The 27,971-nt window shown below is 38.4% G+C and overlaps 4 protein-coding genes across 7 annotated transcripts; 3 read left to right on the plus strand and 1 right to left on the minus strand.

Annotated features, from left to right (window-relative positions):
- The first annotated feature begins 1,368 nt into the window (after positions 1-1,368).
- LOC307126699 (cystine/glutamate transporter) lies at positions 1,369-11,138 on the plus strand. Of its 3 annotated transcripts, none has more exons than XR_013816527.1 (14): positions 1,395-1,839; positions 2,261-2,525; positions 3,899-4,025; positions 4,556-4,671; positions 5,617-5,742; positions 6,391-6,490; positions 6,575-6,619; positions 6,706-6,829; positions 6,919-7,022; positions 7,131-7,227; positions 8,228-8,377; positions 8,452-8,629; positions 8,731-9,383; positions 10,037-11,138. XR_013816527.1 is itself a non-coding variant. In XM_079817344.1 (13 exons), the coding sequence occupies exons 2-13, from the start codon at positions 2,282-2,284 to the stop codon at positions 8,793-8,795; spliced, it is 1,476 nt and encodes a 491-aa protein (XP_079673470.1). In that variant the 5' UTR covers positions 1,369-1,839; positions 2,261-2,281; the 3' UTR covers positions 8,796-11,138. The 3 variants fall into 3 exon arrangements, 1 of the variants encoding a protein (XP_079673470.1); XR_013816528.1 differs by having other exon boundaries at positions 1,774-1,839; positions 8,731-9,485; positions 9,944-11,138; XM_079817344.1 differs by having other exon boundaries at positions 1,369-1,839; positions 8,731-11,138.
- On the minus strand, positions 10,460-18,907 carry foxm1 (forkhead box M1). The gene is made up of 9 exons (XM_079817343.1): positions 18,766-18,907; positions 17,661-18,073; positions 17,431-17,570; positions 16,405-16,587; positions 16,188-16,316; positions 16,003-16,062; positions 15,693-15,747; positions 15,421-15,605; positions 10,460-12,662 (listed from the first exon to the last, which is right to left on the minus strand). The coding sequence occupies exons 2-9, from the start codon at positions 18,034-18,036 to the stop codon at positions 11,883-11,885; spliced, it is 1,908 nt and encodes a 635-aa protein (XP_079673469.1). The 5' UTR covers positions 18,037-18,073; positions 18,766-18,907; the 3' UTR covers positions 10,460-11,882.
- A 1,959-nt stretch (positions 18,908-20,866) lies between these two features.
- rhno1 (RAD9-HUS1-RAD1 interacting nuclear orphan 1) lies at positions 20,867-23,187 on the plus strand. 2 transcript variants are annotated; one of them, XM_079816415.1, is made up of 3 exons: positions 20,867-21,059; positions 21,852-22,047; positions 22,131-23,187. In XM_079816415.1, the coding sequence occupies exons 2-3, from the start codon at positions 21,868-21,870 to the stop codon at positions 22,875-22,877; spliced, it is 927 nt and encodes a 308-aa protein (XP_079672541.1). In that variant the 5' UTR covers positions 20,867-21,059; positions 21,852-21,867; the 3' UTR covers positions 22,878-23,187. The 2 variants fall into 2 exon arrangements, with proteins under 2 accessions (XP_079672541.1, XP_079672542.1); XM_079816416.1 differs by lacking the exon at positions 20,867-21,059 and having other exon boundaries at positions 21,538-22,047; positions 22,131-22,917.
- A 1,045-nt stretch (positions 23,188-24,232) lies between these two features.
- On the plus strand, positions 24,233-27,933 carry pex26 (peroxisomal biogenesis factor 26). The gene is made up of 5 exons (XM_079817272.1): positions 24,233-24,608; positions 25,326-25,472; positions 26,752-27,062; positions 27,200-27,346; positions 27,427-27,933. Exons 1-5 carry the CDS (start codon positions 24,403-24,405, stop codon positions 27,528-27,530), a joined length of 915 nt encoding a protein of 304 aa, XP_079673398.1. The 5' UTR covers positions 24,233-24,402; the 3' UTR covers positions 27,531-27,933.
- The last annotated feature ends 38 nt before the right edge of the window (positions 27,934-27,971 follow it).

Below are 27,971 nucleotides of genomic sequence, written 5' to 3' on the forward strand. Positions count from 1 at the left end.
ATTGTGATGGCTGGACGATTGGGTCAGAGCATCTCCAAAACTGCAGCTCTTGTGGGGTGTTCCCGGTCTGCAGTGGTCAGTATCTATCAAAAGTGGTCCAAGGAAGGAACAGTGGTGAACCCGTGACAGGGTCATGGGAGGCCAAGGTTCATTGATGCACGTGGGGAATGAAGGCTGACCCGTGTGGTCCGATCAAACAGACAAGCTATAGCTCAAATAGCTCAAGAAGTTAATGCTGGTTCTGATTGAAAGGTGTCAGAATACACAGAGCATCACAGTTTGTTGCGTATGGGGCTGCATAGCCACAGACCAGTCAGGGTGCCCATGCTTACCCCTGTCCACCGCCGAAAGCGCCAACAGTGGGCATGTGAGCGTCAGAACTGAACCACAGAGCAGTGGAAGAAGGTGGCCTGGTCGGATGAATCACGTTTTCTTTTACATCATGTGGATGGCCGGGTGCTTGTGTGTCCCTTACCTGGGGAACACATGGCACCAGGATGCACTATGCGAAGAAGGCAAGCCAACGGAGGCAGAGGCAGTTTGATACTTTGGGCAATGTTCGGCTGGGAAACCTTGGGTCCTGCCATCCATGTGAATGTTAATTTGACACGTACCACCTACCTAAGCATTGTTGCAGACCATGTGCACCCTTTCATGGAAGCGGTATTCCCTGGTTGCTGTGGCCTCTTTCAGCAGGATAATGAGCCTTGCCACAAAGCAAAAATGGTTCAGGAATGGTTTGAGGAGCAACGAGTTTTGAGGTGTTGACTTGAACTCTGAATTCCCCAGATCTCAATCCAATCGAGCATCTGTGGGATGTGCTGAACAACCAAGTCCGATCCATGGAGGCCCCACCTTGCAACTTACAGGACTTAAAGGATCCTTTAAGTCCTGTAAGTTGCAAGGTATATAAATATATATATATATATGTGCCCAAGCTCCTTCATGAGACACAAGACCGGTGCGGCGCGCAGGTGGAGTTCCTTATCACTCACCACCGGCCTCGCCCCGTTCTCACGGTCCCTCTGCCTCATGGCTTATAGTGGTAGAGCCCATTAGAGGTTTTTGAGTTCATTAGCAGTGTAAACAAGTTCAGAAAACATGCTGCTGCATGCGTGTTTCCATTTCCATTTTGGTATTATGCTTTTTAAATGCATCTGCATTGTTTATGTTTGTCTCTTGTTATAAGATGGTGCATGTTGCCACGTACAAGAGAACATAAAAAAAACCATAAGAGGGGCCCTTCATGGTTTGAAGGAGATGTCACATGTCTGCTATATGAATGAAGCAGACAGTCAGACACAGAACAAGGAGAGAGAAAGTTGGTGGCCCCTGGCCAAATAACAGTTTACTGTTAAGCTCCTCCTCAGTGAGGACTGACCCCTGATACACACAAACTAACACTATAGCATGCTTTGAAAGGACTTTTAGTAATCTCTTTGGTAGACTTAACAAAATCAGCTCTTGGATACTGTGCATTCTCTGAAATCAATTTTTGTTTATTTTATTTTTTTGATGTTGCCTAGATGTGACCGTTGCAGCTGCCTCAACAAGAAGAGGTCCTCAGGGTAGATTCCTGCATCCCGCTGTGCACACTTGCACACTACATACAGAGCACAATGGCACATGGCTTTTCCCGTCTAAAAGGTTTTAATTACTCGTGTTGATGAATCTGGGGAAGACTGCTGGCTTTGTTTCTTGCCTGAGCTCTGAACTGGTTGGTCAGTTTCCAGGGTTACTCTGCATGAAAGGAGGTGCAAAAACAAGTGGCATAAGGAGCAAATGAGAAAAGTATACTGGTCTTACTTCTTAGCTTTTCATTACCTCTGAGTCTGACTGGTGAGTAGAAAACATTTGACTTAAAAATGCATTTGCATTTTAAATATTTGCCGATGTCTTTAGAAGATTGGTATCACTTTGAAAATCTGCATGTTTCTTTGTTGTGGTAACACTTCAATGGTCAACTTTAGACATTCTACCAACTATTAGTAAATTTGCAACTACATTGCATTGTACATACATACTGATTATAAGTAACTTTATAAAGTTTGTCAACTTATTCTACTGTCCCAAACCCTAATAGTAACCTAACAGTCTACTAGTAATACTCTAATTAGTTAGTTGACTTATAGTTGCAAAGTTAGTAGAATTTCTAAATTGGACCATCGAAATAAAGTGTAACCCTTGTTGATTGTTTACTGTGATTTAAAGCTTCACTTTTGGGATTTGTGCAAATTATGTGTGTACCCTCTTTGTGAAGATCTGAATCAGCCACTGAGAGATGGGGGTCTCTAAAAGAGCGCCCGCCACTGATAATGTGTCCGATGAAGGTAACAAAAAAACCATGAAAGATGATCCAATTTATCTGAGGAGGAATATAGGCCTGCTGCCATCCATTTCCTTCATCATTGGCACTGTGGTGGGCAGTGGGATCTTCATCGCCCCCAAAGGAGTATTGATGAATTCGGGCAGTGTGGGATTGTCCCTGCTGGTCTGGGCTCTGTGTGGCGTCCTCTCCACTTTTGGTGAGAAACATCTTTGGTGCTTATATTCCATACCGGTCAAAAGTTGTAGGTTTTTGTAGGCGGCGGTTGGAATTTGGAAGTCTGAGTTCAGCAGCATCAATAATAACGTACACTAAAACAACACGTTCCCCGCACTGCACAATGAGTCAGCACAGACCAAAAAGTTCTGGGTGGATTCTGACTAAACACCTCTGATTGGCCATTGCATTCAAGAGATCAACAAACATGTCTGTGATTGGCTACGTTGCTCACCGCTGCAGAAACGCGTTGTAAAAGGAAACATTAGGTGTTCTCCAGAGCGCAAACACAAATAGGCACAAAATGTTTTGAGGCAGATCGTACTATGCCACTATCTGACTCGTCTGCTGAGCCGTGGAGTTGCCAAACCACACTGTGATTAAGAAAGATGACATGCTTTCTATCACTGCTGTATATAGACGCCACACTTTTATGCTGTCTTACGAAGAAGAACCTATGATGGGCTTTTTAAACAATGCCACTTAGGTTATCATCCCATTTCAATGATGCAGAGATAATAGTCCCAAGAAACTAGAAACCTGTCCATAATGGCGTAACAACATTTTGGCATAGTACACAACCATCTAATCAACTTTTTTTTTTTTGTTGATAGAAGTCTTTTCTGCTTACCAAGGCTATATTTATTGGGTCAGTAAGAATACAGTAAAAACAGTAATATTGTATAATATTACAGTTTAAAATACAGCATCCATTATTTCAGTAACATTATTATTATTATTATTTTTTTTTTTAAGTTTGTATGCTTAATATTTTACACTACCATTTAAAAGTTTGGGGTATAATATTCACAAAATAATAAATACTTTTATGCAGCAAGGATGCATTCAATATATCAAAAGTGACAAAGACATTTTTAAAGACTTTTATAATGTGACAAAATATTTATATTCGAAACAAATTGTCTTTTGAACTTTTTAAAGAATCCTGCTAAAAAGTATCACAATAAAAACGGATTACACAAAAATAGTAAGCAGCAAAAACATTTCCAACATTAATAATAATAAGAACCATTATAATTGAGTAGCATATCAATAATAACTGGTAAGCAGCAAAACAGCATATTACAATGATTTCTGAAGGATCATGTGACACTGAAGACTGGAGTAATGATGCTGAAAATTCAGCTTTGCATTTTAAAATATATTAACATAGAAAATAGTTATTTTAAATGGTAATAATATTTCACAATATTCCTAATTTTACTGGATTTTTTCATCCAATAAATTCAGCTTTGTTCAAAACATAAAATCTTCATTATTCAAAACCTTTGACTGGTTGTGTGTATACTTTGACTTTTAGCTCCCCCATGCTTGAAATATTGCATGTTCTCGCAGGTGCTCTGTGCTATGCTGAGCTTGGCACAACCTTTACCAAATCAGGGGGCCATTACACCTACCTGTTGGAGACTCTGGGGCCCATGCCTGCCTTCTTGCGCCTGTGGACTGAGTTCATATTCATCAGGTGAGTGTGTGTGTGTGTGTGTGTGTGTGTGTGTGTGTGTGTGTGTGTGTGTGTGTGTGTGTGTGTGTGTGTGTGTGTGTGTGTGTGTGTGTGTGTGTGTGTGTGTGTGTGTGTGTGTGTGTGTGTGTGTGTGTGTGTATGTGTGGACTGGTAATCATCACGTTATGGGGACAAAATGTCCCCACAAAGATAGCAATATCCGAAATCCTCATCCTTGTGGGGACATTTTTAGGTCCCCATGAGGAAAACATCTTATAAATCAGACTAAGTGATGTTTTTTGAAAATGTAAAATTGCAGAATGTCTCCTGTGAGGGTTAGGTTTAGGGGCAGGGGCAGTGTAGGGGGATATAATATACGGTATGTACGGTATAAAAACCATTACGCCTATGGAAAGTCCTCATAAAACATGAAAACCAAACATGTGTGTGTGTGTGTGTGTGTGTGTGTGTGTGTGTGTGTGCGCAATGCATGTAGTGTTAAGTGAATTGTTCAATTCAGTTGAGTTAGATCAGTCAAAATGTCATTTCAGACCTGCAGTGGCCTCCTATGTTTCTCTGGCTTTTGGGCAATATGTAGTGGAGCCGTTTTTCTTCCCATGTGCCGCTCCGACAGCTCTGGTCAAACTCGTCAGCGTGCTGGGAGTCAGTGAGTGGCGTTCCTTTACTATCGGCAGTGGATTACTTAAAGGGACAGTTCACCCAAAAACGAAATGTTTATGTGTATCTGCTTACCCCCAGGGCATCCAAGATGTGTCTTTGTTTCTTCAGTAGAACACAAATGAAGTTTTTAACTCCAACCATTGCAGTGTGATAGTCGTATAATGCATGTCAATGGGGATATTTTAGAGTATGAGAGCAATGAGAGTAAAAACACATAGACATACGAATCCTTATTAAACCATTCGCCTCGTGGCGACACATTGATGTCTTAAGACACGAAACGATCGGTTTCTGCGAGAAACCGAACAGTATTTATGTTATTTTTTTACCTCTTATCAGACGAATGTCATCTAGTTTTCCCAGCGCCATAATTTGAGGCAAATAAGGTCAAAATACTAGAGCGATCAAAGATATATATACGTAGATTCCTCATTCGACTGATCCGCGCAGGCACTAATGAGGAATCTATGTATATATCTATGATGGCGCCGGTATTTTACATGTATTTTGACCTTATTCGCCGGAAGTGATGGCGCGGGGACGGCTGATGCAGAGCCATGGAAAAAAATGAAATACCTTTTTAAATATGGATATTTTTCTTACTCAAACACATCGATTCGCTTCAGAAGGCATTTATTAACACCGCAGAGCCGCGTGGAGCACGTTATTTGACAGATAGATGCATTTTTTATGGACTTCAAAAACCGAGTAACTATTACTGCCATTATAATGCTTGGATTAGTCCGAACATTTTTAATATAACTCAGATTTGATTCGTCTGAAAGAAGAATGTCATATACACCTCGGGTGACTTGAGGGTGAGTAAATCATGGGCTAATTTTCATTTTTGGGTGAACTATCCCTTTAACGTTTAGTTTGTACTGCGAATTAAGTCTAAAAAAGGTAAATCTGTAAACTATTCTACCTATAGCGTTTGTGGTGGCAGTGAACTGCTGGAGCGTGTCTATGGCGGCTCGTACGCAGGTCTCGCTGACCTTCATCAAGATGTTTGCTCTGATTCTGATCATCATCCCGGGCATCATGGCTCTTGCCAACGGTACGTTGTTGTATCTACAGCAATGCATTACATACAGTGTTCATTTAAGATTACTTTAGAATCTTTTCAAATGAAATCTATTCATTTTCCTTGCATAAACTTTCACTTTCAAATGAAAAAAAAAGTTTCAAAATATGCATATCGCGTTGATTAGCTGTGTGAGATATGGGAAAGTATAGTTTCAAAAAATAAGTTCAAGACGAATCTAACTTATAGATCAAAAAAGTTATCTGGGTCAAAATGGACCAGAACACACACACTCAAAAAAGAATATCTTAAAAAATATTTTTTTATATGAAAAAGTTTTTTTATTTTTTTATTTTATTTCAGTTTTAGTTTTTTTGGTGCATTAAATCAAACTGGCAAAAGGCTGCAATAACATTTTTTATTGCATTTTTATTTTTATTTATTTAAATATTTTATTTGATTTATGTTTATTTTATTTCAAGTAACAAAAATATATTTACATATTTTTTATGGTTTTAGTTTCAATTATAATAATAACCCTGGGATTTTTATAGTCTTAATTGAAACATTTCCAAAGTTTAAAGAATTATTTTATGTATCGCTTCTGTGTAAAAAAAAACAAAAAAACAATTGTGTTATGAGAAGGAAAGTAATATTTTCTTCTCTTTTTTTCTGTTTCAGGGAAAACTGAGAATTTCCAGAATGCATTTGACTCTGATTCTATATCTCTGACCAAACTTCCTTTGGCATTTTATTCAGGTCTTTATGCATATGGCGGATGGTGGGTATTGTCATTGCCAAATATCTAAAAATCTAAAGTAAGGTATTTAAAAAATAATGTGAAGTCATTTGTTTTTTTTAACAGGTTTTATTTAAATTTCATAACCGAAGAGGTAATTAACCCCAACAGGTATACAGAACTTGCACTGCCAAATTGTTAACTTGACATAAATACATAAAGACACCTAAGATTCCTTTCTCATACGTTCTTGTTAGAACCATTCCATTGGCCATCATTTTCTCTATGGTGACCGTTACCGTGTGTTACGTGCTGGTCAATGTGGCTTACTACACAGTGATGACCGCAGATGAGTTGCTGATATCAGATGCCGTGGCAGTGGTTAGTGGACCACAGATTTGGAGATGAGTATTACAGGAGAGTAAATGGAGAGTAAATGTTATGACTGTGCTGTCCTGAATGCATTGCAGACGTTTGCAGGGCGAGCTCTGCAGGGTGTAGCTCCAGCAATACCAATATTAGTCGCTCTTTCCTGCCTTGGAGCTCTAAATGGAGGCTTTTTTGGTTCACCCAGGTAAGGATCTCAGAAATGAATAGGCAAAAGAAGTTTTGCATCTAGATTTATGTTTTGTATTTGTGAAAGCTTTGACAGGTTAAAAGTTACGATTTTGTAACTCTGCAGGATGTTGTTCGTGGGAGCCAGAGAGGGTCACTTTCCGGTGATCTTCTCCATGATCCATATCCGCAGACAAACACCACTGCCAGCTGTGCTTTTTCTGGTACAGCCACATTCAGTGCTGAGTACACTTTCAAAAATAAATGTTACAAAAGGTTTTCACACACTGTTAAGAAATGATTGTTGGTTTCAATGAAGGAGGTTGGTTTAATCAACAGAAACTCAAAATATTATGTTCATTTTACAGTGCAGCAATGCCATAAGAACCCTTTTTGGTTCCCCAAACATGTCAGTGAACATTTTTTTATAGTATAAAGAACGTCTAAATAACTTTTTAAAGAACCTTGAATATGAAAGGTTCTTCATGGAACCATCAATGCCAATAAAGAACCTTTATTTTTAAGATTGATGACTACTTACAAATTGTAGTCCATTACTGATTATAAATCGCATGATGAAAATTGTAGTTTGTAACATAATCTATTAGATTACACTACTTTTTGATTACTTTTGACTTAACACACATCATTTATCATATAGATTTGAACCAGATTTATACCATATTGGCATACAAATACAAAGATAAAGAAAATATATTGCATTCTTTGTTTTCAACAACATGAAGTGCATTAAACATTACATATTACGTCAATGTTTCAGAAACTGGGGTTTGTGAAGAAGCTGCTTTTATAATAAAAACATAACTTTAACACTAACAAAAGATTCAATATTTTATTCGTTTACCTGCATGCCACCATTAACCAACATCAGAGAACTGTGAGCCTGTGAATGTGTTGGAATTTTAACTTAAAATCTTTCAAGTAAAATTGTGAAGGTGTAAACTGTAAGTACATTTAAAAGAGGAAAATAAGAAGAATCAATAAATTTTGAGTAATTTAGCCTACTGACATTGTATGTAATATGTAAGAGTAGCTGATTACAAGTATTTGAAAATGCAATATAATCTAATAACTAGACCTGCTTATTTTTTGGAATCTGATTATGTAATCCAGATTACATGCAGTCAATTACTTCCCATTCATCCTCCCTCCAGCCATATCTGGTTCCTCTCCATCCTCTCATGTTTCTCCTGATGTTTGCAGTACCCTCTGTCCATCATCATGTTGGGAAGAGGAGAGATCTTTCAACTGATCAACTTCGCGTCGTTCTCCCGTTGGCTCTTCATTGCCTTGGCGACCTTGGGAATGATCATCCACCGCTACAGATTTCCAGAACACCCTAGACCGTTCAAGGTCCATTTCACATGGCTTATTAATTGATATATTAGTAGGAATTTGTCACTGAACATTGCTGTGACTGTGTTCAGGTTCCTCTAGTGGTTGCAGTGGTCTTTACCATAGTGTGTTTCTTCATCGTGGGCCTGTCCTTGTATTCGGACCCTTGGAACACGGGAGGCAGCTGTGCCCTCACCATCTCAGGAATACCTGTGTATTACCTGACGGTCAAGAAGTCATATATACCCGAACGCTGGAAAAGAGCCTTCAGTAAGTACTGCAAGACACTTTTATGTGCTTTTCGTTTCGAATGATTCTTCAGTACAATTATTCCTGGGATCAGTCACTGACCAGAACTTCATTGTGCGCAGATTATTTCAGTCGACAGCTGCAGATTCTTCTGGAAGTGGCTCAGCAGGAAGTTCAGACCTACTGAAGGAGCATCACCAAACACCAGCTAAACTCGTGCTAACAGAGCAGTTTTGCCATTGGCGTCAAAAGTTTTACATTTTAGTCGTGCTTGCTATTACTATTGCTCTTTTGAACAAAAGGGTTTTAATAAGGAGTTTTCACAGTGATGCCAGAAGAACCATTTTTGGTTCCCCACTGAACCTTACACTGATCAGCTCTTAAAGGGTTAATTCAGCCAGTCTTTTGCTCATCTTCAAAACTTATATTAAGATATTTTAAATAAAATCTGAGATTTCTGTCCCTCCATTGACAGCTATGCAACTACCACTTTGTTGCTTTAAAAAGTTAATAACGAGATCGTAAAACGAATCCATATGATTTGAGCAGTTTAGTCCAAGTTCAAGACTCAATTGCTTTATTAGGGTTTAAATCACATATACAATTGATCAGTGAACATAAACAGAAGCTCATCTTACTTGCTAATTGATGTGTAAGGACAAACCTCATTGGTTCTTGCGGAAACTCAAACGTGCTGCGTAAGACACGAGAAGGAATCTGATTGGTTCTCGCACATCAAGCGAACATGCTTGAGCTTCCGTTTACCATATCTGATGTGTACATTTAAAGGAACACTCCACTATTTTTGAAAATAGGCTCATTTTCCAACTCCCCTAGAGTTTAACAGTTGAGTTTTACCGTTTTTCGAATCCTTTAAGCCTATCTCCAGGTCTGGCGGTAGCACTTTTAGCATAGCTTAGCATACATCATTGAATCTGATTAGACCGTTAGCATCTTGCTCAAAAATGACCAAAGACTTTCGATATTTTTCCTATTTAAAACTTGACTCTTCAGTTGTTACATCGTGTACTAAGATCGACGGAAAATGAAAAGTTGTGATTTTCTAGGCTGGTATGGCTAGTAACTATACTCTCATTCCTGCGTAATAATCAAGGAACTTTGCTGCCATGTACCATTTTGTACCATGGGTGCAGTGGCGCAATGATATTACGTAGTGCCTGAAAACAGGCTAACTTCCATCAACATAACCAACGTGACAACCTGCTTGCACAGGGAGCGCTGGGGACTATTTTCAGGTGCTGCGTAATTGCACCGCTGCACCCATGGAACGACAGCAGAGTTCCTTGATTATTACGCTAAAAGTGCTACCGCCAGACCCGGAGATCGGCTGAATAGATTCGAAAATGGTAAAACTCAACTGTTTAACTCTATAGGGGAGTTGGAAAATAAGCCTATTTTCAAAAATAGTGGTGTGTTCCTTTAATGAATGTTTATCTGAATAAAAGCCTAAATTCAATCTGTTCATCACACAAAGCGATCGTGTCTCTTCAGAAAATGTGGACTAAACAGCTCAATTAACAATCTCTTTATGAACTTTTCGAAGCGTCAAATTAGTAGTTGTGTGTAAAGAAATTCATAAAGGTTTGAAACTAAATGAAGAATAAGTGAACTATCCCTTTAAGTATTAAGGGTTTGGAACATAAGGGTTAAAATTTGGGGTGAATTAACCCTTTAAAATAACCATGATTTTAATAATCAAAAGAACCGTTTTCCACTAAAATAACCTTTTGTGCGACAAAACCATTGATGCTAATAAAAAAACTTTATTTTTTTTAGTGTAGCAACTGCATAGCAACATCCTGGCACCAAATCAATCACCACTCACTTTTTCATCAGTATAAATTTAGTTTTTATTCAAATCAAAGAGTCAAAGACAGAGATTAAAATGCCCTGGATTTTTTCTAATTCCCATTTAAAAGCATTTTTAAAGTATCCATTTATTCTGACAAAATAAGTACAATAGGAAGAGAAACCAAATGGTACGCTTTGTTGGAAATGACGCTTGTAGTTTCCGGTCAAATGATGTTTTCATAGCTCAATAAGTTTAATATTTCATTACGGTCTTTAGAAGAATCACAAAACACATCCTATTATGTGTTTTTTCAATGGCAGAGGGTCTTAACGGGACATCTTTTTTCATGTTACACTGTTGAGAAATGTCAATGATTAATACATTACTTACAGAAACCAAGTATCAAGGCAGTGAGATTTTCAAATGTCTGTGCATGAATGTACTATTATATTGCAGGATATAATATTTAATTTCTAATGCTCATATGTGTTCAGATATTTTAACACCATAAATGTCAACTGTGTAGTTTTTGTATATTTTTTGACATCTTGCATTTTTGTTGTTGTTCTGTTCGTTTTTTTACATTGGAAGAATACAATATAATGTGACATGAATTAATGCAGCTACATTTGACGGCAGTCTTCTAAGCATATGAACTCTGTGCATGCTCACTAATCACTCTAAACATGGAAATGAACATTAAAAGCTTTGGAATGCAACACAAATCTCTTAGAATGCTCATCTTGGTCACATCCAACATCCAGAACACAAGTGTCTTATTGTTCTTAATAGCACAAAAAAAACATGAATGCAGAAAAGCAGCAGCAGCAGAGATGAGTCACTATTCCGACATGCTTGTAACCATGAAAGCACACATTATGGGATGTTATAAACAGCTTGATACTCCATCTGAACGACTGGTAAATTCTACAACAGTAAAAAAAAGTGCAACACTTACACGACCACCTGCAATTAACCAACAACCCTTCATTCTAAGAGAACAAATGTGAGGTTTTGCATACAGTTTTATTTTATCCCCAATTCTCTTAAAATCTCATTTTTACCATCAATCTTATCAGGCTAAATCAAGGTGTTCAAAATCATTCCAAAACAAAGAAATACTGTAAAGTTGGGTAGTGTAAATGAATGAATGAATCTGTTAAATCTGTATGTCCAATTACTTATAATACACACTCTCTCTCTCACGCTCACATTTATATATTACAACTTGTGCAAATTAATTATATCTAAGTACATTCGTCCCTAACAGTTCTGCTCGCGAATAAAGCAAATAAAGGCCTACACATCAAAAAAACACAAACAAGTACAGTAAAAGGCAGTGAAATAGCAACACCTGTTAGCAGAGAAATTAAGAAAATCCTTATAAAAAGAGAAGAGATCAATAGCAAAAGTCAAAGGCAGTGAAGAAAGTTGAGCAGCTCAGATAAAGGGAGTCAGGAGTCACTTCAGCTCCGGTATCAACTGGGACCAGCTGATGTTTGCCATTCCGAGATCATCATCCTCCAGGCCGGAGAAGCTGATATCCACTAAAATTTTACTCAAGCTGTCGTTCATGGTGTCCAGGACGAGCCCTTCGGTGAGGGAGCGGTTGGCGACGCCCACCTGCAGCAGCTCTCTGGAGCAGGCCGGAGCGGGACGTCTCGGGGAGGGTCGGGCACAGGTGAGCAGCTCTCGAGGGGAGTTGAAAAGCGGCAGCTCCTTGAAGGGTGTGCTGTTGAAACTGAAGGGCGTGTGTTCGTGCCGCTGTGGGGTGAGCTGTGGCCCGCTGGGCGTTCGGATGGGGCTGAAGTCCAGCACACCTCCCTTCCCGACGGGAGTGATCCTCCAGGGCTCCAGCACTGTGGGCGGCTTGCTGGGAGTAGATGAGGAAGGGTGGCTGCCCTTGATGGGCGTTTTAAAAGTGTATTCTCTATTCGGGCTGTCAAAGTCAGGTTTACAGGTGGGCAGGGGCTCTGGATCAGGCTCCGCCTCCCGAGTGTCTTGGAAGGTGGAGATGTCGGAGACCACGCCCGAGTCGAAGAGAGTGCTGTCGGGGTAAAGCAGGACGGGCTCCTCCGTGGCTGGCCGGACCAGGCGTTGTTTGCGGCGGGAGCTGCTGTTTTTTTGCGGTCTGGTTTTGGAGGCCACCTCAGGAGTCAGAGACATAGACACAGGCTCCTCCTTAATCTCCCGAGAGGCGGGATTGCACAGCATCACCGAGCTCACGTCACTCTGCGAGACCTGTCATGACACACAAGCGTTAAACACTTCTTCAAAATGACTTCCTCAAGAAATTAATTATCTGCTGGAAAAGACCATAAATTTGATTTCTGAACTACCATAAACCATTTATGGCCCAGGTACACAAAATTTTCTGCGTCTTACACACAGTCGTGTCCTCGCAGCTTTCAAAGTATACCAAACCGCAGATAAGCGCGGGGTGGGCGTGTTCGACGCATGTGCAGTATGTCAGTGGGCAGCACTGAGTCATGTCATTTACAGAACATTCGCTCGGAAGGATAGAAGAAAAGTAGCATATCTGCCATTTAGGGCTGCACGATATATCGAAATTATTGAAATGTCGCAAATGTACATATGGCGTTATGCATAACACAAAGGCATGCGATATCTGAATGATTTTAATAGGCTACTTCAAAACATTGTGAAAAGTCAAAGTTTTAGGTGGACGCATATAGCAGAGAATTGACTTGACTTGCTTGATGTTAAAAATAGATTCAGTGGTTTGGATCGCCAAAGTCACGTGATTTCACCAGTTTGGCGGTTTGACACGCGATCCGAATCATGAATCGACTCACTGATTCATAACGCTTCGAAGCTTCATGATGCAGTGTTTTGAAATCGGTCATCACTAAATAAGTCGTTATTTAGGTTTTTTTTTGCTCACCAAAACTATTCTCGTCGCTTCATAAAGTCATTGTAGCACCACTGTAGTGAGATGGACTTTGTAACGACGTCTTTAGTACCTTTAATGGGTCTTGAGAGTGTAAAGAACATTGTGCCAATGGAGGCCTTTCTGAGCCATCGGATTTCAACTAAAATATCTTAATTTGTGTTCCGAAGATGAACGGAGGTCTTACGGGTGTCGAACGACCTGAGAGTGAGTAATTAATGACAGAATTTTCATTTTTGGGTGAACTAACCCTTTAAGTTCTGTTTTGTGCCTCATTACACACTCGTCTCGAACTGTCAAACACACACGGAGTTGTCAAAATGGCTGTCTTGACGAGTATTCATGTAAACACAGCCGGTTATGTCTTAAGTGAACGTTACCAGTTCGAACGAAACCTGATGCGTGTCAATAGGATCCATATATTATGTCTTAAAGTGACAGTACAGTAATACAGTAAACCTGCCGCTGTCTGTCAAACAACAAAAGAAAAAGAGAAAATCACTCAGTGCTCTTGACTGAATAACCTTTGTAGCTTTATTATGAATCTGTGTATATTTCATTAATGTGAAGACTATGTAGTGTTTTAGTTTTACATTTTATTATTCAGTTTCTGTATTTGTTTCTTACAAGAATGCTACGGTTAAATAGATTTAATGTAGGTCTACCTGAAAAACTTAAAGCACTGTTTATTTCATTTGTATCTTTGTTTTATTGTATTTGTCCTATTGTTTGTGGTTCTTATTTTGTATAACAAAGATAAAATAAAATAACAAACATAATTTTGTGTAAATTTGTTTACCTGGATGTTGTTGATGTTAAGTTTTAGGCTGATATAACTATATATTACCAAGTTGAGCAAAGAGCTTAAACTTAAACTGTATTACCGATAATACCAGGGGATTTTAATACTGCCTTCACGTGCAAATTATCGTAAATACGAGTTTCCTAGGTAAAAATTGCACATGGACACCCTCTGATGTCGGATGTCGAAATAATTTTGATACCCCAATTCCCGAGATGTGCGTGTCAAACTTTAAACATGGTGGCGGGGAGAACTAGACTGCTGCGGCAGGTGTGGTTTGATTGTTTTTTTTTTCAAAACAGCTAGGTCGTCTTGTCTTGACATTAATGTAGTACATATTTACATGTAAGAGTAATCATATGAAGCGTATTGTATGTTTGGTACACAGCGAAAATAGGCTGCGTTTGACTGAAATTACAGAATCAGCCGAAAGCGGACTATCTGGAATGTTTATATGGTTGTCGGTGCATGGGAGACTACATGACGTTGGTTTTAATAAGATTTTCCCAAAAAATAGGCAAGAATAACCTGGTGTCCACCATGATTCCTGTTCACTCCGACAACAAAGCACTTGAATGCAACAAGCTCGTGATCACGACTTCTAAAGTGGGAATTAGGAAATTTCCGATAGCACGTGAAGGCAGCATTAATGCGTGCACACTTTTCCCTTTTGCTTTTGTTTATATTTGTTCAATCTCGTTTAAATAATTTTTAAACGTTGTATATGAAACAAAGATTATTGGAATATACTTTACAAGAGAATACTATTAGTTAGTCTCATGTTTATTTCAAAATTTCAGATTTAATTCAGTGTGCTTCTTGCCATTTCTTTGTGAAATGTACTAGTAATTTCTGAATGAAAATTGTTTCAAAGTAAATCCCACCTCAAATATCTCTCTCTCTCTCTCTCTCACACACACACACACACACACACACACACACACACACACACACACACACACACACACACACACACACGTTTGTTTTTGTGAAATGTGAGGACATTCCATAGGCGTAATGGTTTTTATACCGTACAACCCGTATTTTCTATCCCCTTACACTGCCCCTGCCCCTAAACCTACCCATCACAGGAGACTGTGCAGTTCACTTTCTGTGAAAAAAAAACTCATTCTGTATGATTTATAAGCATTTTGAAAAGTGAGGACATGGGGAACGTCCTCATATTTCACACTCTTTTTGTAATACCCATGTCATTATACACATTTGTGTCCTGATATTTCACAAAAACATGCCCACACACACACAAATAAACATTTAGGTTTTACCTTAGGAGCAATCCGGACCCTCTTGCTCGCACTGCTGGAGCTGGGAGTGGAAGACCTTTGAGGGTGTGAAGGAGTGGCGAGAGACATGGGACTGGAGGAGGGCAGGAAGAGTGACTGACCCAGAGGAAGCTGGATGGGAACCAGGTACGAGTCAGTCCGAGGCAGAAGAGGCTTCATCTTCCTCTCTGAGGGCGAGCGGAGATAAATGACCATCAGGAAACAGACTCATGTGCTCGGAGACATTCATCTCTCTCATTCAGCTCAACACTCACCTGTGCTTGCGACAGGTATCACTTTCTTCACCTCCGGAGGAACTCTCTTCTGTTGCTACGGGAACAAAGAGGCTTTGTTTACATTTTGTACAAAGTGTGACATTCAAAATAACTACGGCATCAGTGCTGTCTGCCTTTCTGAGGACTCGTAGAAAAAAACAAACAAGTGATGATCTCAAGCTGAACATGCTTCCTTCTGTCTGTCTGAATCTCCCTGAAATAAAATAACTGATTCCAGCAGAAGTAGAAAGGCTGGTCCCTGTCGATCTCCCCGTGAGAGGATGAATTAAAGTAGGAAAGGGGATCTTACTTGATGGTAACCAACTTGTGTGGTCTGAGGGCAAGTGGGGGTCACTGGGTCAACCAAAGGCTGTGGGATGAGCCAGGAAATGAGAGATGACCACATTTGAAGCATGAAATCGCATATGGACAAAGCAGCTCTGCAAAGTGACTGGGATATAATGAAGCGAGAGTGTGATTTGTGTTAGGACACACCTTGTAGACCTGGTCCAAAGTGAGACAGCGGTTTGCTTCCGGTCGAATCGTCCAATAGGAGATCTTGCCATCAGGAGACGTCTCACGGACAAACATGTCATGCAGCGAGAGATTATGACGTATGGAATTCTAATAGAAAAGATTGAAACAAATCACTCTCAGAAATCATACATTAGAGATTTGTGTAGAGTGAAAAAGTATAAACTTTACACGCTACCTTCCATCCGGGTTTTGCGACATTTCTGAAGTATGGAAAATGGTCTTCGATCCAATTGTAAATTTCCTTCAGGGTCATGTGTCTGCTATTCTTGCTGTTGATAGCAAACTGGATCATTGCCATGTAGGAATACGGGGGTCTCTCGGACAGAGGGTCCTTCTCCTTTTCTGGACATTTGGGCAGCTGAAGAGGAAAGAAAAAAATCAATTTTATTAAAATGTCATCTTAAAAAAGCGAAATATTAGGGGTACAGCAATACATATCATGATATGTATTGATATATCATGATTCATATTCGATACAAAACACTGATTTCATGATACCTCGAACAAAGCCAAAATTTTACCTTTTTTTTTTTTTTTTTTTAATACTACTTCTAACTCATTTTGTAAACATTTAAAGGGATTGTTAACGCAAAAAAATTAATTCTGTCATTAATTACTCACCCTCATGTCGTTCCAAACCCATAATACTTTCGTTCATTTTCGCCTCACAAATGAAGATCTTTTTTTGTTGAAATCTGAGACATTTATGTCCCTCCATTAACAGCTATGCAACTACCATTTTGACGCACCAAGAGATCGGAAAACGAATCCATATGAACTGAGCTGTTTAGTCCACATTTTCTGAAGAGACACGATCACTTTATATGATGAACAGATTGAATTTGGGCTTTTATTCACATATAAACAGTCATCAACTCACACATCAGATGTGGTAAACGGAAGCTCAAGCATGTTTGCTTGACGTGCGAGAACCAATGAGGTTTGTTCTCGCACATCAAGCAGGTTCGGTTGAGCTTCTTCGCTGATCAATGTTTAAAACTAATCATTATGAATTTTTGAAGCGTCAAAGTGGTAGTTGCATAGCTGTTTACGGAGGGATAGAAATCGAAATAAAAAAAAATATTAATTTGTGTTCCGAAGATGAACAAAAGTCCTACGGGTTTGGAATGAGCGGAGTAAGTATTTTCATTTTTGGAAAAATAGATCTTTTTTATTTCATGCCGACTTCAATGTCGTGTACCTGAAGACAGTCACTTGGATTGTCCTTGTTGGGGCATTTTTGGTTCGACTCCGGTCCGAGTCCATCAGAGCTCATTTTTCCCAGCCATTGGATGTTCGTCAGACTGTCATCAAGCGGGTAGCACTCATTCTCCTTTTTCACTAGTCACGGGTAAACAACATTTCAGGAAAAACAGTCATCTTAAATTACTCACAACATCAATACGCTGGAAACATGCTCTTAAGCTTCACCTTTCCCAAGATCAGCCTCGGGTTCTGTAGAAAAACACCCAAGGGTTTTGCTCTCCTCTAAACTGGTGCTGCCACTGAGCAAGATGAACTTGTTTCGGCCCTTAGGGCCGCACTCCTTCCCTTTAGCCGTCAGAGCACTGATGACACTTTTCAGATCGGCTGCTTTCGGTATCACCACCACCTGTGTGTCTGCCATGGTGGGGTGGTCAATGATGCGGATGCCATCGGGAAAGCAGCGGGCAGTGGATGGGGTCGGGGTCAGGGTGGTCTGGGAGCGCGGCCCATCCGCCTCATCACACCCTACATCAGATTCATTCTTCTGAAATGGCAGCTTCCTCCTCTTCAGGATGATGGGTCTCCTTGGGCTCTCTCTCATTGTTTGCTCACAGCAAATGGATCTGTCCGATGCCTGTCTAACAACATAAAACCATAATATTTAATACGTTTTTTATTTTAAATACAGTGTATATAGAAACTACTCGCCTACAAAAACGGAAAGCTTCGCAACAGTTGCGCGAGGATGAATCACACAAACAACTAAATAATAATCTATCTTGAATCAAAAGCAGATTAAGTGTCATAACAAATCTACGCATATAAAATATACATAATATATATATAAATATCATATATTTGCAGATCATGTCCAAATGTACCGATAAGAAAGTCTGTTGATAAAACGACTTTTTTGCCCAACGACTCTTAAATGACGAATCCAGTTCTAAAATATAAAATACCGTTACAAATTGATTACTTTCAATCTGCTGTATTATTGTTGATGTCATTAGTATTACGATGACAGATCATTCAAGAACAAGTTTTTGTGCAATGGTCTGTAAAATAATTAGCTTTTACTTTCATTTCTCTTTCTCTATTCGCTTTAATCATCGTTTTAAAACACATTAAAGATTGCTAATGTCTTAAAAAGATTATTATATAATCAATACATATAATTATTACATTATAATCGATCTTCCTTTATTATCTATCTGACATGAGGCCTAGTGATCCATCTAACCAACTAACCTAACGTTACTGTACAGCTAAATTACTGTTAATTCATTAAAAATAAGACACATAACAAATAATACGAAGCGGATCAAACCTTCATATCATGTCAGCCGTGCAGACGGTGGTTTATTCGAGTAAATCTGGCAGTGCTGTAAAATATATTTTGATTGGGGTAAATAAAAGATTCCGGAGACTCTAGTGCGCATTTGGTGAGATTTTGAATTTTGGCGCAGAGCGGTGCAGCCCTGTCACGTGATCACGCTGTGCCCAATGGAGAATACACATGGGCGGAGCCGTCAAGTGTCGATTGTTGCTGTTTTCTAAGGTGCAGTAATATTATATTCCTTTAGGGGGCGGTCGGCGGCTCAGAAATACAAATTACCGGTATCTAATTTTCTTCTATGGAAAAATTCCAAACTTCTGTGAATTTTTAAAACATTTAGAGAGGGGGTTCAGCGAAAAATTGGCAGCTGGCAGCAGGAAGTAGCTGCCGTTGACAGCCGGAAGACATGCCATATTAGGAGGGACCTGCTATTTCGTGGCAGCCAATCAGCATCGTCCAACGTAGTAACAACCAATCACATTTAACTGAAAGTTAAGCGACAGCAGCCAATATTGGCGCCGGTGAATCTTCAGTGATGGCCTCGGTAAATTCGTAATTAGTATATTAATTTTCAGATTAATGAATTATTGTTGCTCTGTAAGTTGGATTTTAACTTTTATGTTAGAGACAGTGTATCTGTGACTACTTGAATTGGTTAATTTAATCATTTGTAGAAACGCAGCTTGTGCCTCCTGGTTTGCCAAGGGGTGATCATTAACTTCAAATTACTTTACCATTACCATTAAATATTAGCGTTTGTTAACACGTTAACTTAATCTATTGATTAGAAAAAAGCTCATGCTGATTTATTGGAATTATTGACAAGCTCAGCCGTGATGATACACGTACAACACGAACCATGTCGTTTATTTGTGTGTGTATCTAATTTTTCAGGGGATTGTCTGATATCCAACCATTTATTTATTTGTTTTGCTATTGCATTGTTTTTTTTTTTGACAAAAAAGTTATTTTAAGAACTACTTTTCTTTCTCACTCTGTGTACACTCAGTTCTACACTTCTTGTGATTTAAATGTGGTTACAATAAAAACTGAGAAATTTAATGGTTTAGAAACATGTCTTCAATTATTCTTTTTAATCATGCTCATTTTTATGCTCCTCAAATTTAAATATTCAGGTGTAACAAATTGGAGAGAGAAGTCGGTGACAAGTCAAGAATACTACCAGATGTACACTCTGCGATCTAATCTAATCTTGCTTTCTTTTTTTTCCCCTTAACTTGCCTTTAACTTAACTTTTCTTTCTTTCTAATTATTTTCTTTCTAACTTGTCTATCTTTCTAAAAGTTACAGCTGTTTTATAAAACAAAGACAAGAATGTATTGAAATACTACAAATGTAAAACTGAACTAAAATAATGGCAAAATTAGATTTTAAATAAAGGTAATTGAGACAATGTTCTTTTTTTCTCTCTTTTAGACAGGACTTTAATGAATGTTTATGTGCATTTAATAAATATATGTGTATTTATATATTTCATTATTTAACAAACATGTACACTCATAAATTATATTTATACACATACAAATTCATAATTTCAAGTGTAGCTTAATTTTTGTTTTCTGTATTATGTCTATGATCTTCGTTAATTGATTTATTTGATAAACCTTTTTAAATCAAATACAAAATTACAAATTTAAGTATTTTATTTAAATAAGTACTAAAATGATATATAAATTGATAATTTATTTGCTTTGCTAAAAGCGGCATCCTCCGACTTCTGGTTATTAGCGGCAGCTGACGTCAGCTGCCAGTGGCAGCTACTTCCTGCTGCCAGCTGCCGATTTTTCGCTGAACCCCTACTGAACATTTATATGAGGGAAGCATTCTACAGCAATTTTAAGAAGCCTAATTTGGTCATTACAAACGGATGTGGTTGGTCCGTTGAGAAATGCGCTGTAGTCTGATCTATTTTTGGTCGATAGCTGATTAATATTTGGTCGGTCTGGTCAATATTTTACACACTGATAAACAATAATGAAAATTACATTTAAAAAAGCAATTCAAATAAATAATAAATACTATTTGGACTCGTACTTGACCAATCAAAACAACATCCGGGCCACTAAGCTCCGCCTCTTGTGGTATTTCAATATTAGGCTTACTAAATTCGAGTCGTTTCTAGTTCTGTTGGAGAGACAGAGCTGTTTGAATGGGGGATGAACTTTCCCACAAACCTCACGCAGACGGTTTGTCAATCTCTTTGTCAAATTTACATGGTCCAAAGAAAAAATACAATGCGAATGAGAAGAAATACAAAGCGATGCGTAAGTATCGGCTAATGTTTCATTGAATGCCACGTATTTTATCCATGTGCGAACTTTCTCCGTAGTTCATAGAACTGCAACCACCATTAACTGAATGTCGAGGGACAGTAAACATGATAAAATGCTACTGAGTTTCGGTAAGAAGTTTTACATGAGTATATTAAGGCTTTTCAATTCACATTTATTTGTGTAGCTCTTTGTAAGCACCTTTACAGAAAATGCATGCATCTACATTACAATTTAGAATGATTTGTTATCAGGCGACTGTGTCCAAGTTATGGATTTCAGAAATGTACATTTACATATCATATCACGCATTTAGAAAACTATGTATTAATTTAAGGCAGAGCACATTGAAGTAAAGAATACATGTTGTTTACAAATGATTAGGATATATAGAAAAGAAATTTAGCATTGGTGCATGTTGATTCAGAGCTGTGTCATCTGAAGTCCTTGCAGGAGGAGTTGGAGTCAACTCTTCACAGGTGTTGGTCATCTGAAGTCTTCATAAGAGGCTGGATCCAAACTGACGGACTCTCTAGTTTCTTCGGGATGGGTGTCCTGAGATAAAACCGAAAAGCAAAATAATTAGCATAACTGCTGTTCATAACATTAAGCAAAGATAAGACCTCTGATTAATGGCACATTAAAGCCCCTAAATGTGCCATAAGTCAGTATCTGACTTACAAAATAAAAGGTTTCCCCGTGCTTGACATAATGCATTGCACTGTCAGAACAGTAGTAGTGGAAGTAATTCTCTGCCTCATGTGATCTTGTTTTCATTTCATGCAGCCTATCATGTCTTCTAATGCCACGCACTTCACGTAAGAAGAGGCTGTTGAATCCACACAAGTCTCAGCTGTTGTTTGTAGAGGCGCCCGTCAATGGACCAAAACATGAATATGGACCACAACTACGGAGTGCCATTCATCCCAGGTCATTTATATCAGAAGAAGAACGACAAAGTGGTGCACCATGTACCTCGTGGGTATGCACATGCATTTGTAACCCTTACTTTCATGGTATGAGTGAAGTTTTTTTATAAACTGATTCACATTCTTTGTTTTATAGGTGTCTCCACAGTTTAATTCAATTGAGACCACGACGGTTAGTCGAGGTGGTCGAGGGAAGAGGGCTAAGCAAGCGGCTGCAAAAATCTCAAACAAGGTGTCATTTTTGGGTTTACCTCAGACTAGAAAAACAAGGGTCTGCAAATACATTCCTTTGTCCTTTGAGGCAACCACAGGCCATGACAACCTGTGTGAAAACCTTCGTAGTTCACGGACGAAGAATGATAGGCTCGTTTCTTCTGACAGTCATCGCAAGGAGCTTCGACAATCCTCAAGAAGAACTCCAAAAGTGGTGGAGAGGAGGATGGCTGCACGTGTTACATCTGCTACCTCCAGGCATACAGATGATTCAAAGAACCTGCTATTCCGCAAAAATGGAAATGAAATGAATAAAGATTCCATTCACACACCCAACACGAGCACAGTTCCAGAACCACCAAATGTAGAGACGCCAGAAATGCCACATTGTTCTGGCACTTCACCAACCAACGTTCAACATCTACTTTTCTCCCCAAACCAAGCAAAAACTCCTCCACAAGCCGAGAACACAAGCATCCTGGTGAAGGACACGCCTGAGAGAGACTATGGGCTGAGGGTAACATGGAGACGAAGGAAAGGACTGATGAAATTATTGGTTGACAAAGGTCAGCTTCTTCTAACAGACGCAGAAGTTGCCAATGTGTGGACATCGACCATGACTCAAGTTAACCGAAACTGTAAAAATTTAGATTTGAATTTGAAGAGTTAAGATTTGGGAAATTGTGTCTTACAATTAAGATCATTTAATATATGAGCACTTTAGAAATTAAGAATTAAAAATTGTATTTTGACGTCCCCAGCCTTATTTAATGGAAACACCTTTTGTATTCTTTTGGACATCAGTGAATTATGTACTTAAACTTATTTTCCAAATGGCATTTGTATATATTTGTTTTTGCAAGAAAAATCTTTATTATTTTTATATTATCATTATTTTTGTTAAAAGAGAATGTCTAAAATGCATTTATTAAATATATAACAAATATGTAAAATATCAGAGAAAATATACTCTAAAATATTTAGAGTTTTTTTTTTTAATTAGTCATTACATAATTCCCATACTTCCATTTGTGACATTTCACAGTTTTGACATTTAAAGGGGTCATGACAAATAAGACGTTTTTGAACCATAAGCCTAAAATAGCCTAAAACATCCTCCTCATTATAAACAAAGCATTTATTTAAACAAGCTCCAAAAACAGCATACATTCTCATATGACTGCCTCCAGAGCAAGACATTGACAAATAGTTATACATCTTTGTACCATAGGCCCTGCCCACTGGCATAAAGCATGACATTTGTTCTACACTGGATGTGAGAATGTCCCATAACTTATGCTGTCTACATTGGATAAAATATACAGGACAAATGGAAGAATGTAAGAACATTTTAAAAACACTGGCATGCAGTAGTATGCTTTCCTATTCAATGACATTAACCATTCATAACGGTGGCCGTTTAGTGAAAAGCCTTAAAGGGATAGTTCACCCAAACATGAAAATTATCCCATAATTTATTCACCCTCAAGCCATCCTAGGTGTATATGACATTCTTCTTTCAGACGAATACACATGTAATTCACTTTTTTGGGCTTCAAATTTTGTGCCAGGGCATATTTAAATATAACTCGGATTGTATTCGTCTAAAAGAAGAATATCATATACACCTAGTATGACTTGAGGGTGAGTAAATCATGGGGTTATTTTCATTTTTGGGTGAACTATCCCTTTAAAGGTGCTGTCCCTTATAACAGAATGAAGGTTGACAATAATCGTTTTTCTGCATATATGTGTTGTTTTTTGTGCAAAAAACTTTATTAACATAAGTGAACCTAAGGAACATATTCAAATAATTAAAAATCAATGGCATGACCCCTTTATATATATATATATATATATATATATATATATATATATATATATATATATATATATATATATATATATATATATATATATATATATATATATATAATGTATTTTTTTTAAATAAATTATTATTTTTGTCGACTTTTAACTTTTCAGTAATGGACTTTTAACTTGACGGGCATTTTTCCCAGCCGTCCATTGCGGAAGTGGCGCTAAGAAAGTGTTTTTGTTTACATAATGGATATAATCCACGTGTAGTGTTTAAATGAATTAATGACATTGAGAATTTAGATTGAATTATTCCAAATTATTTCTTATTTCGATATTAAGTCTGTAATGCACTTGAAGCTCAATAGCAGTCCGTTATGAGGAGCAGTTCGTCCGTGTCTTTGGCGGGCGGTCGTGGTTCGGCCTCGGGTCGGCTGATCAGCCCACCCGCGTGTCCGTTTGCAGCTCAGGTAGACGCTGCCCTTGAATGTTTAATGGTAAAGAAAGACTTTGAGGCTGCTCTGGACACGTGCGAGAAAGGGCTTGAGAGTCTGGGCTCTTCTGTAGAACAAGAGGAAAGCTGGTGAGCAGTGCAACGAGAAAGAAACGTGACATTGTTATCATTATCAACTAAATGAAGTGCATTCAATATTACATTAGGGTTCCAATGGAACTGCAGGAGGCAAAAAAAAAAAAAAGAGACCATTAACCATATCAGAGCACTATACTTTGTTATTTATCCTTATTATTGACCCAACTTGTTAATTTAAAATATCATTGGGTAATTCATGTAAAACATATTAGGTTACCTCTAAGTATAAGGGTTCAGGGGACAAGAAAGTTGGGGAATCCCTGCATTTCATGTAAATATGAAATGTGAATTTGTACATTTTAATGTGTTTGAAAGATAAAAGACATGGTTAAATGACTCACTGAGTGATAATTCAAATAGTAATTATTGTGTGTTTGTCAGGAGTTGATTAGATATGCAATGTTGAGAAACATTTCTTAAAAGTGAAATGATTTCTGTAAATCCAGTGATCAAATGCTGTGTTGGTGATTGGCACATGACCAGTGGCTGGTATGATCTCTGTTTGTAATTCTGCAAACCTGAAATATCTTGGCTTTTATAGAAAGGACATTTTAAAAGACAAAAAGTAGTAGTAGGCAGAATCAATGAATTATGAATACAGTAATTGTGCCATTGTGAGAACACTGCTGGTGAGTTAAACTGACTGTTAACATGATGATTTAATCATTTACCATCTTAAATCCTCTCACTAAATCTTTGTCCCTACAGCTTCAAGTATGCAGAACTGAAAGCAGCTTTGACTATAGTGGGGATTCAGGCGCTGGCTGAGCTCAATCAGTGGCGTGGAGTCCTGTCATGGGTTTTGCAGCAGTATGGAGAAACAGAGAAAATTCCTGCCAAGATTATTCAAATGTGGTGAGAAGAGGCTGCCATTTAATCTCACAATTAGCATTAAAGGATTAGTTCATTTTTAAATAAACATTTGCTGATCATTTACTCACCCCCATGTCATCCAAGATATCCATGTCTTTCTTTCTGCAGTCGAAAAGAAATTAAGGTTTTTGATGAAAACATACCAGGATTTTTCTCCATATAATGGACTTCAATGGGCCCCAAGCGGTTCAAGGTCCAAATGACAGTTTCAGTGCAGCTTCAAAGGGCTTTAAACGATACCAGACGATGAATAAGGGTCTTATCTAGCGAAACGATCGGTCATAAATAAAAACAATTTTTATAAGCACAAATGTTGCCTTTCTCTGTTCTGTGATGCGTGTTCGTGACGTCACGTAATATGCAATTACGGACGGCGTCTCCAGTTAATTTTGGACAAACTAAAAAACAGCTCTAAATTGCTGTTGCTCATTAACAGTGGAAATCCATTTTGTTCGGTAATGCAGCGAGATGGAAACAGGGTCTCACCAGCCGACTCAATGACTGATTCTAATGGCGGGATTGAAATGGTCCAGTTGTGGCAGCATTGAGATTATTCCTCGGTTGGCAATGGTTGGCATTTGCCACATGTGCACCACCACGTCTCATTTGATCTTCGTCTGCCCGATGCTTGAGAGGTGTGTGTCGCCACAGTCTCTTCCATCTGCCTAATTTCTTCCTCCGTGTATTCCGGTTCAAAAAGCTAGGGCAGGGCGAAAAACTCCATCTCATCTTCTCCTCGAAGTTCAAAATCGTCCGACATCGTTGTTTTACCTTTTAACTCCCTTTTTTTTGTAAACGCCGTTTGACTTAGTATGTGCAAGTTCAACTTGTAAACACTGACTCAGAACTTCTACCTCAAGCGTGACCTTTTCAACGTAATTGCGTATTAAGTGACGCAAGGTGAGCATTTGTGCTTATAAAGCTTAAACCTTTTTTTTTTTTTTTTTATGACCAATCATTTTGCTAGATAAGACCCTTATTCATCGTCTGGTATCGTTTAAAGTCCTTTGAAGCTGCACTGAAACTGTCATTTGGCCCATTGAAGTCCATTATATGGAGAAAAATCCTGGAATGTTTTCATCAAAAACCTTAATTTCTTTTCGACTGCAGAAAGAAAGACATGGACATCTTGGAAGACATGGGGGTGAGTAAATTATCAGCAAAAGTTTATTTAAAAGTGAACTAATCCTTTAAATAGCAGTTTGAATGTGGGCGAAGTACCACTACATCACACCTAATGTAGTTGAACTGTGTTTCACAGCATTCTACTCTATGTGAAAGTGGGCGAACGGGCTGTGATGAAGGATGCAGTCTGTGATTGGCTGCACTGCTCTAGTAACATGAGCCAATCAGGATTCACTACTGTGGCTGAGCTGTATTTTCTCCACATACTGGTGCCGATGGGTCACACGACTGAAGCTCTGGAAATGCTGGAGAGCGATGTGGGTCGGGTGGCATTCAGTGATGAACAGAGACAAACAGCCTATAGTTTAGTAGACATTCAAAATGAGAAAAATGCAGCATCGTCCAATTCAAATCCTGAATCTGTGGCAACTAGTGCTTCAAAACAAGGTGACTTTCTTGTTTTCATTTGTTTGGAGTCAAAATGCTCTATTTAACACATTCTGTGCAGTATATATAGAACTGTATAATTCATTTTTACTGTAGAATATTCTAGCAAATAATTGATTCAACAATGTGTTTGACAGATAAATCGACCCAGCGGCTGAATTCTCTAATGAGGCTGTTATACCGAGGTTTCTCAGTAGCCAGTGTGAGAATTAGATCCATCTCTCTGCGCAGAGTTTTTCTGGCCTTAATGTTGCTGTATCTTCTTCTCGTCCGTATAGACCCAGGTGAGAGACCCCTCTTTATGCAGTGCATTCTTAATAATTACTCTGATTGACTATAGCCTGAACTAATTCTCCGCTCTCAGCTCTTCCCTCAGCTTTCCCATGGCTGCTCCGCCTGCATGGACTCCTTCAGCAGACGTGGAACACCATGTTTGGCCCTTATTACAAGGCCAACAACAGAAGTTAGAGTTTTACTGTAGTTGCACTGTGAGAAAATGGTGCCGTCCAAAATTGTATAGATACTGTGATTGCTATGGACATCAAGTGTTGGTGAATATAGTTATATTATAGATAAATCAATGAATTATGTCTAAGATAGTACTGATAGCTTGTTTGAAATGGACAGGATCCTGAAGAGAAATATTTAATGTGGATCATATGTAATTTTATTATATAATAATAAAATGTATATGTGAATGTATGAGTTCCTGGGCATCTGTACTTGTGCTGTAGATACATCATGCAACTAGTGAACATAGTCACCGTTAAGACTTGTAATAATTGTATTAATATTTTATTATATACTTTTAATATGTTTTATTAAATTAAGAATCAGAGGTTTATGTATATTAAAATACAAATCGCCTATATCTAAAATGTGTATTAGAATTTCTTGATATTTCCATTG

Source organism: Gobio gobio (assembly GCF_949357685.1).
Source record: "Gobio gobio genome assembly, chromosome: 5".
Lineage (NCBI taxonomy): Eukaryota > Metazoa > Chordata > Actinopteri > Cypriniformes > Gobionidae > Gobio > Gobio gobio.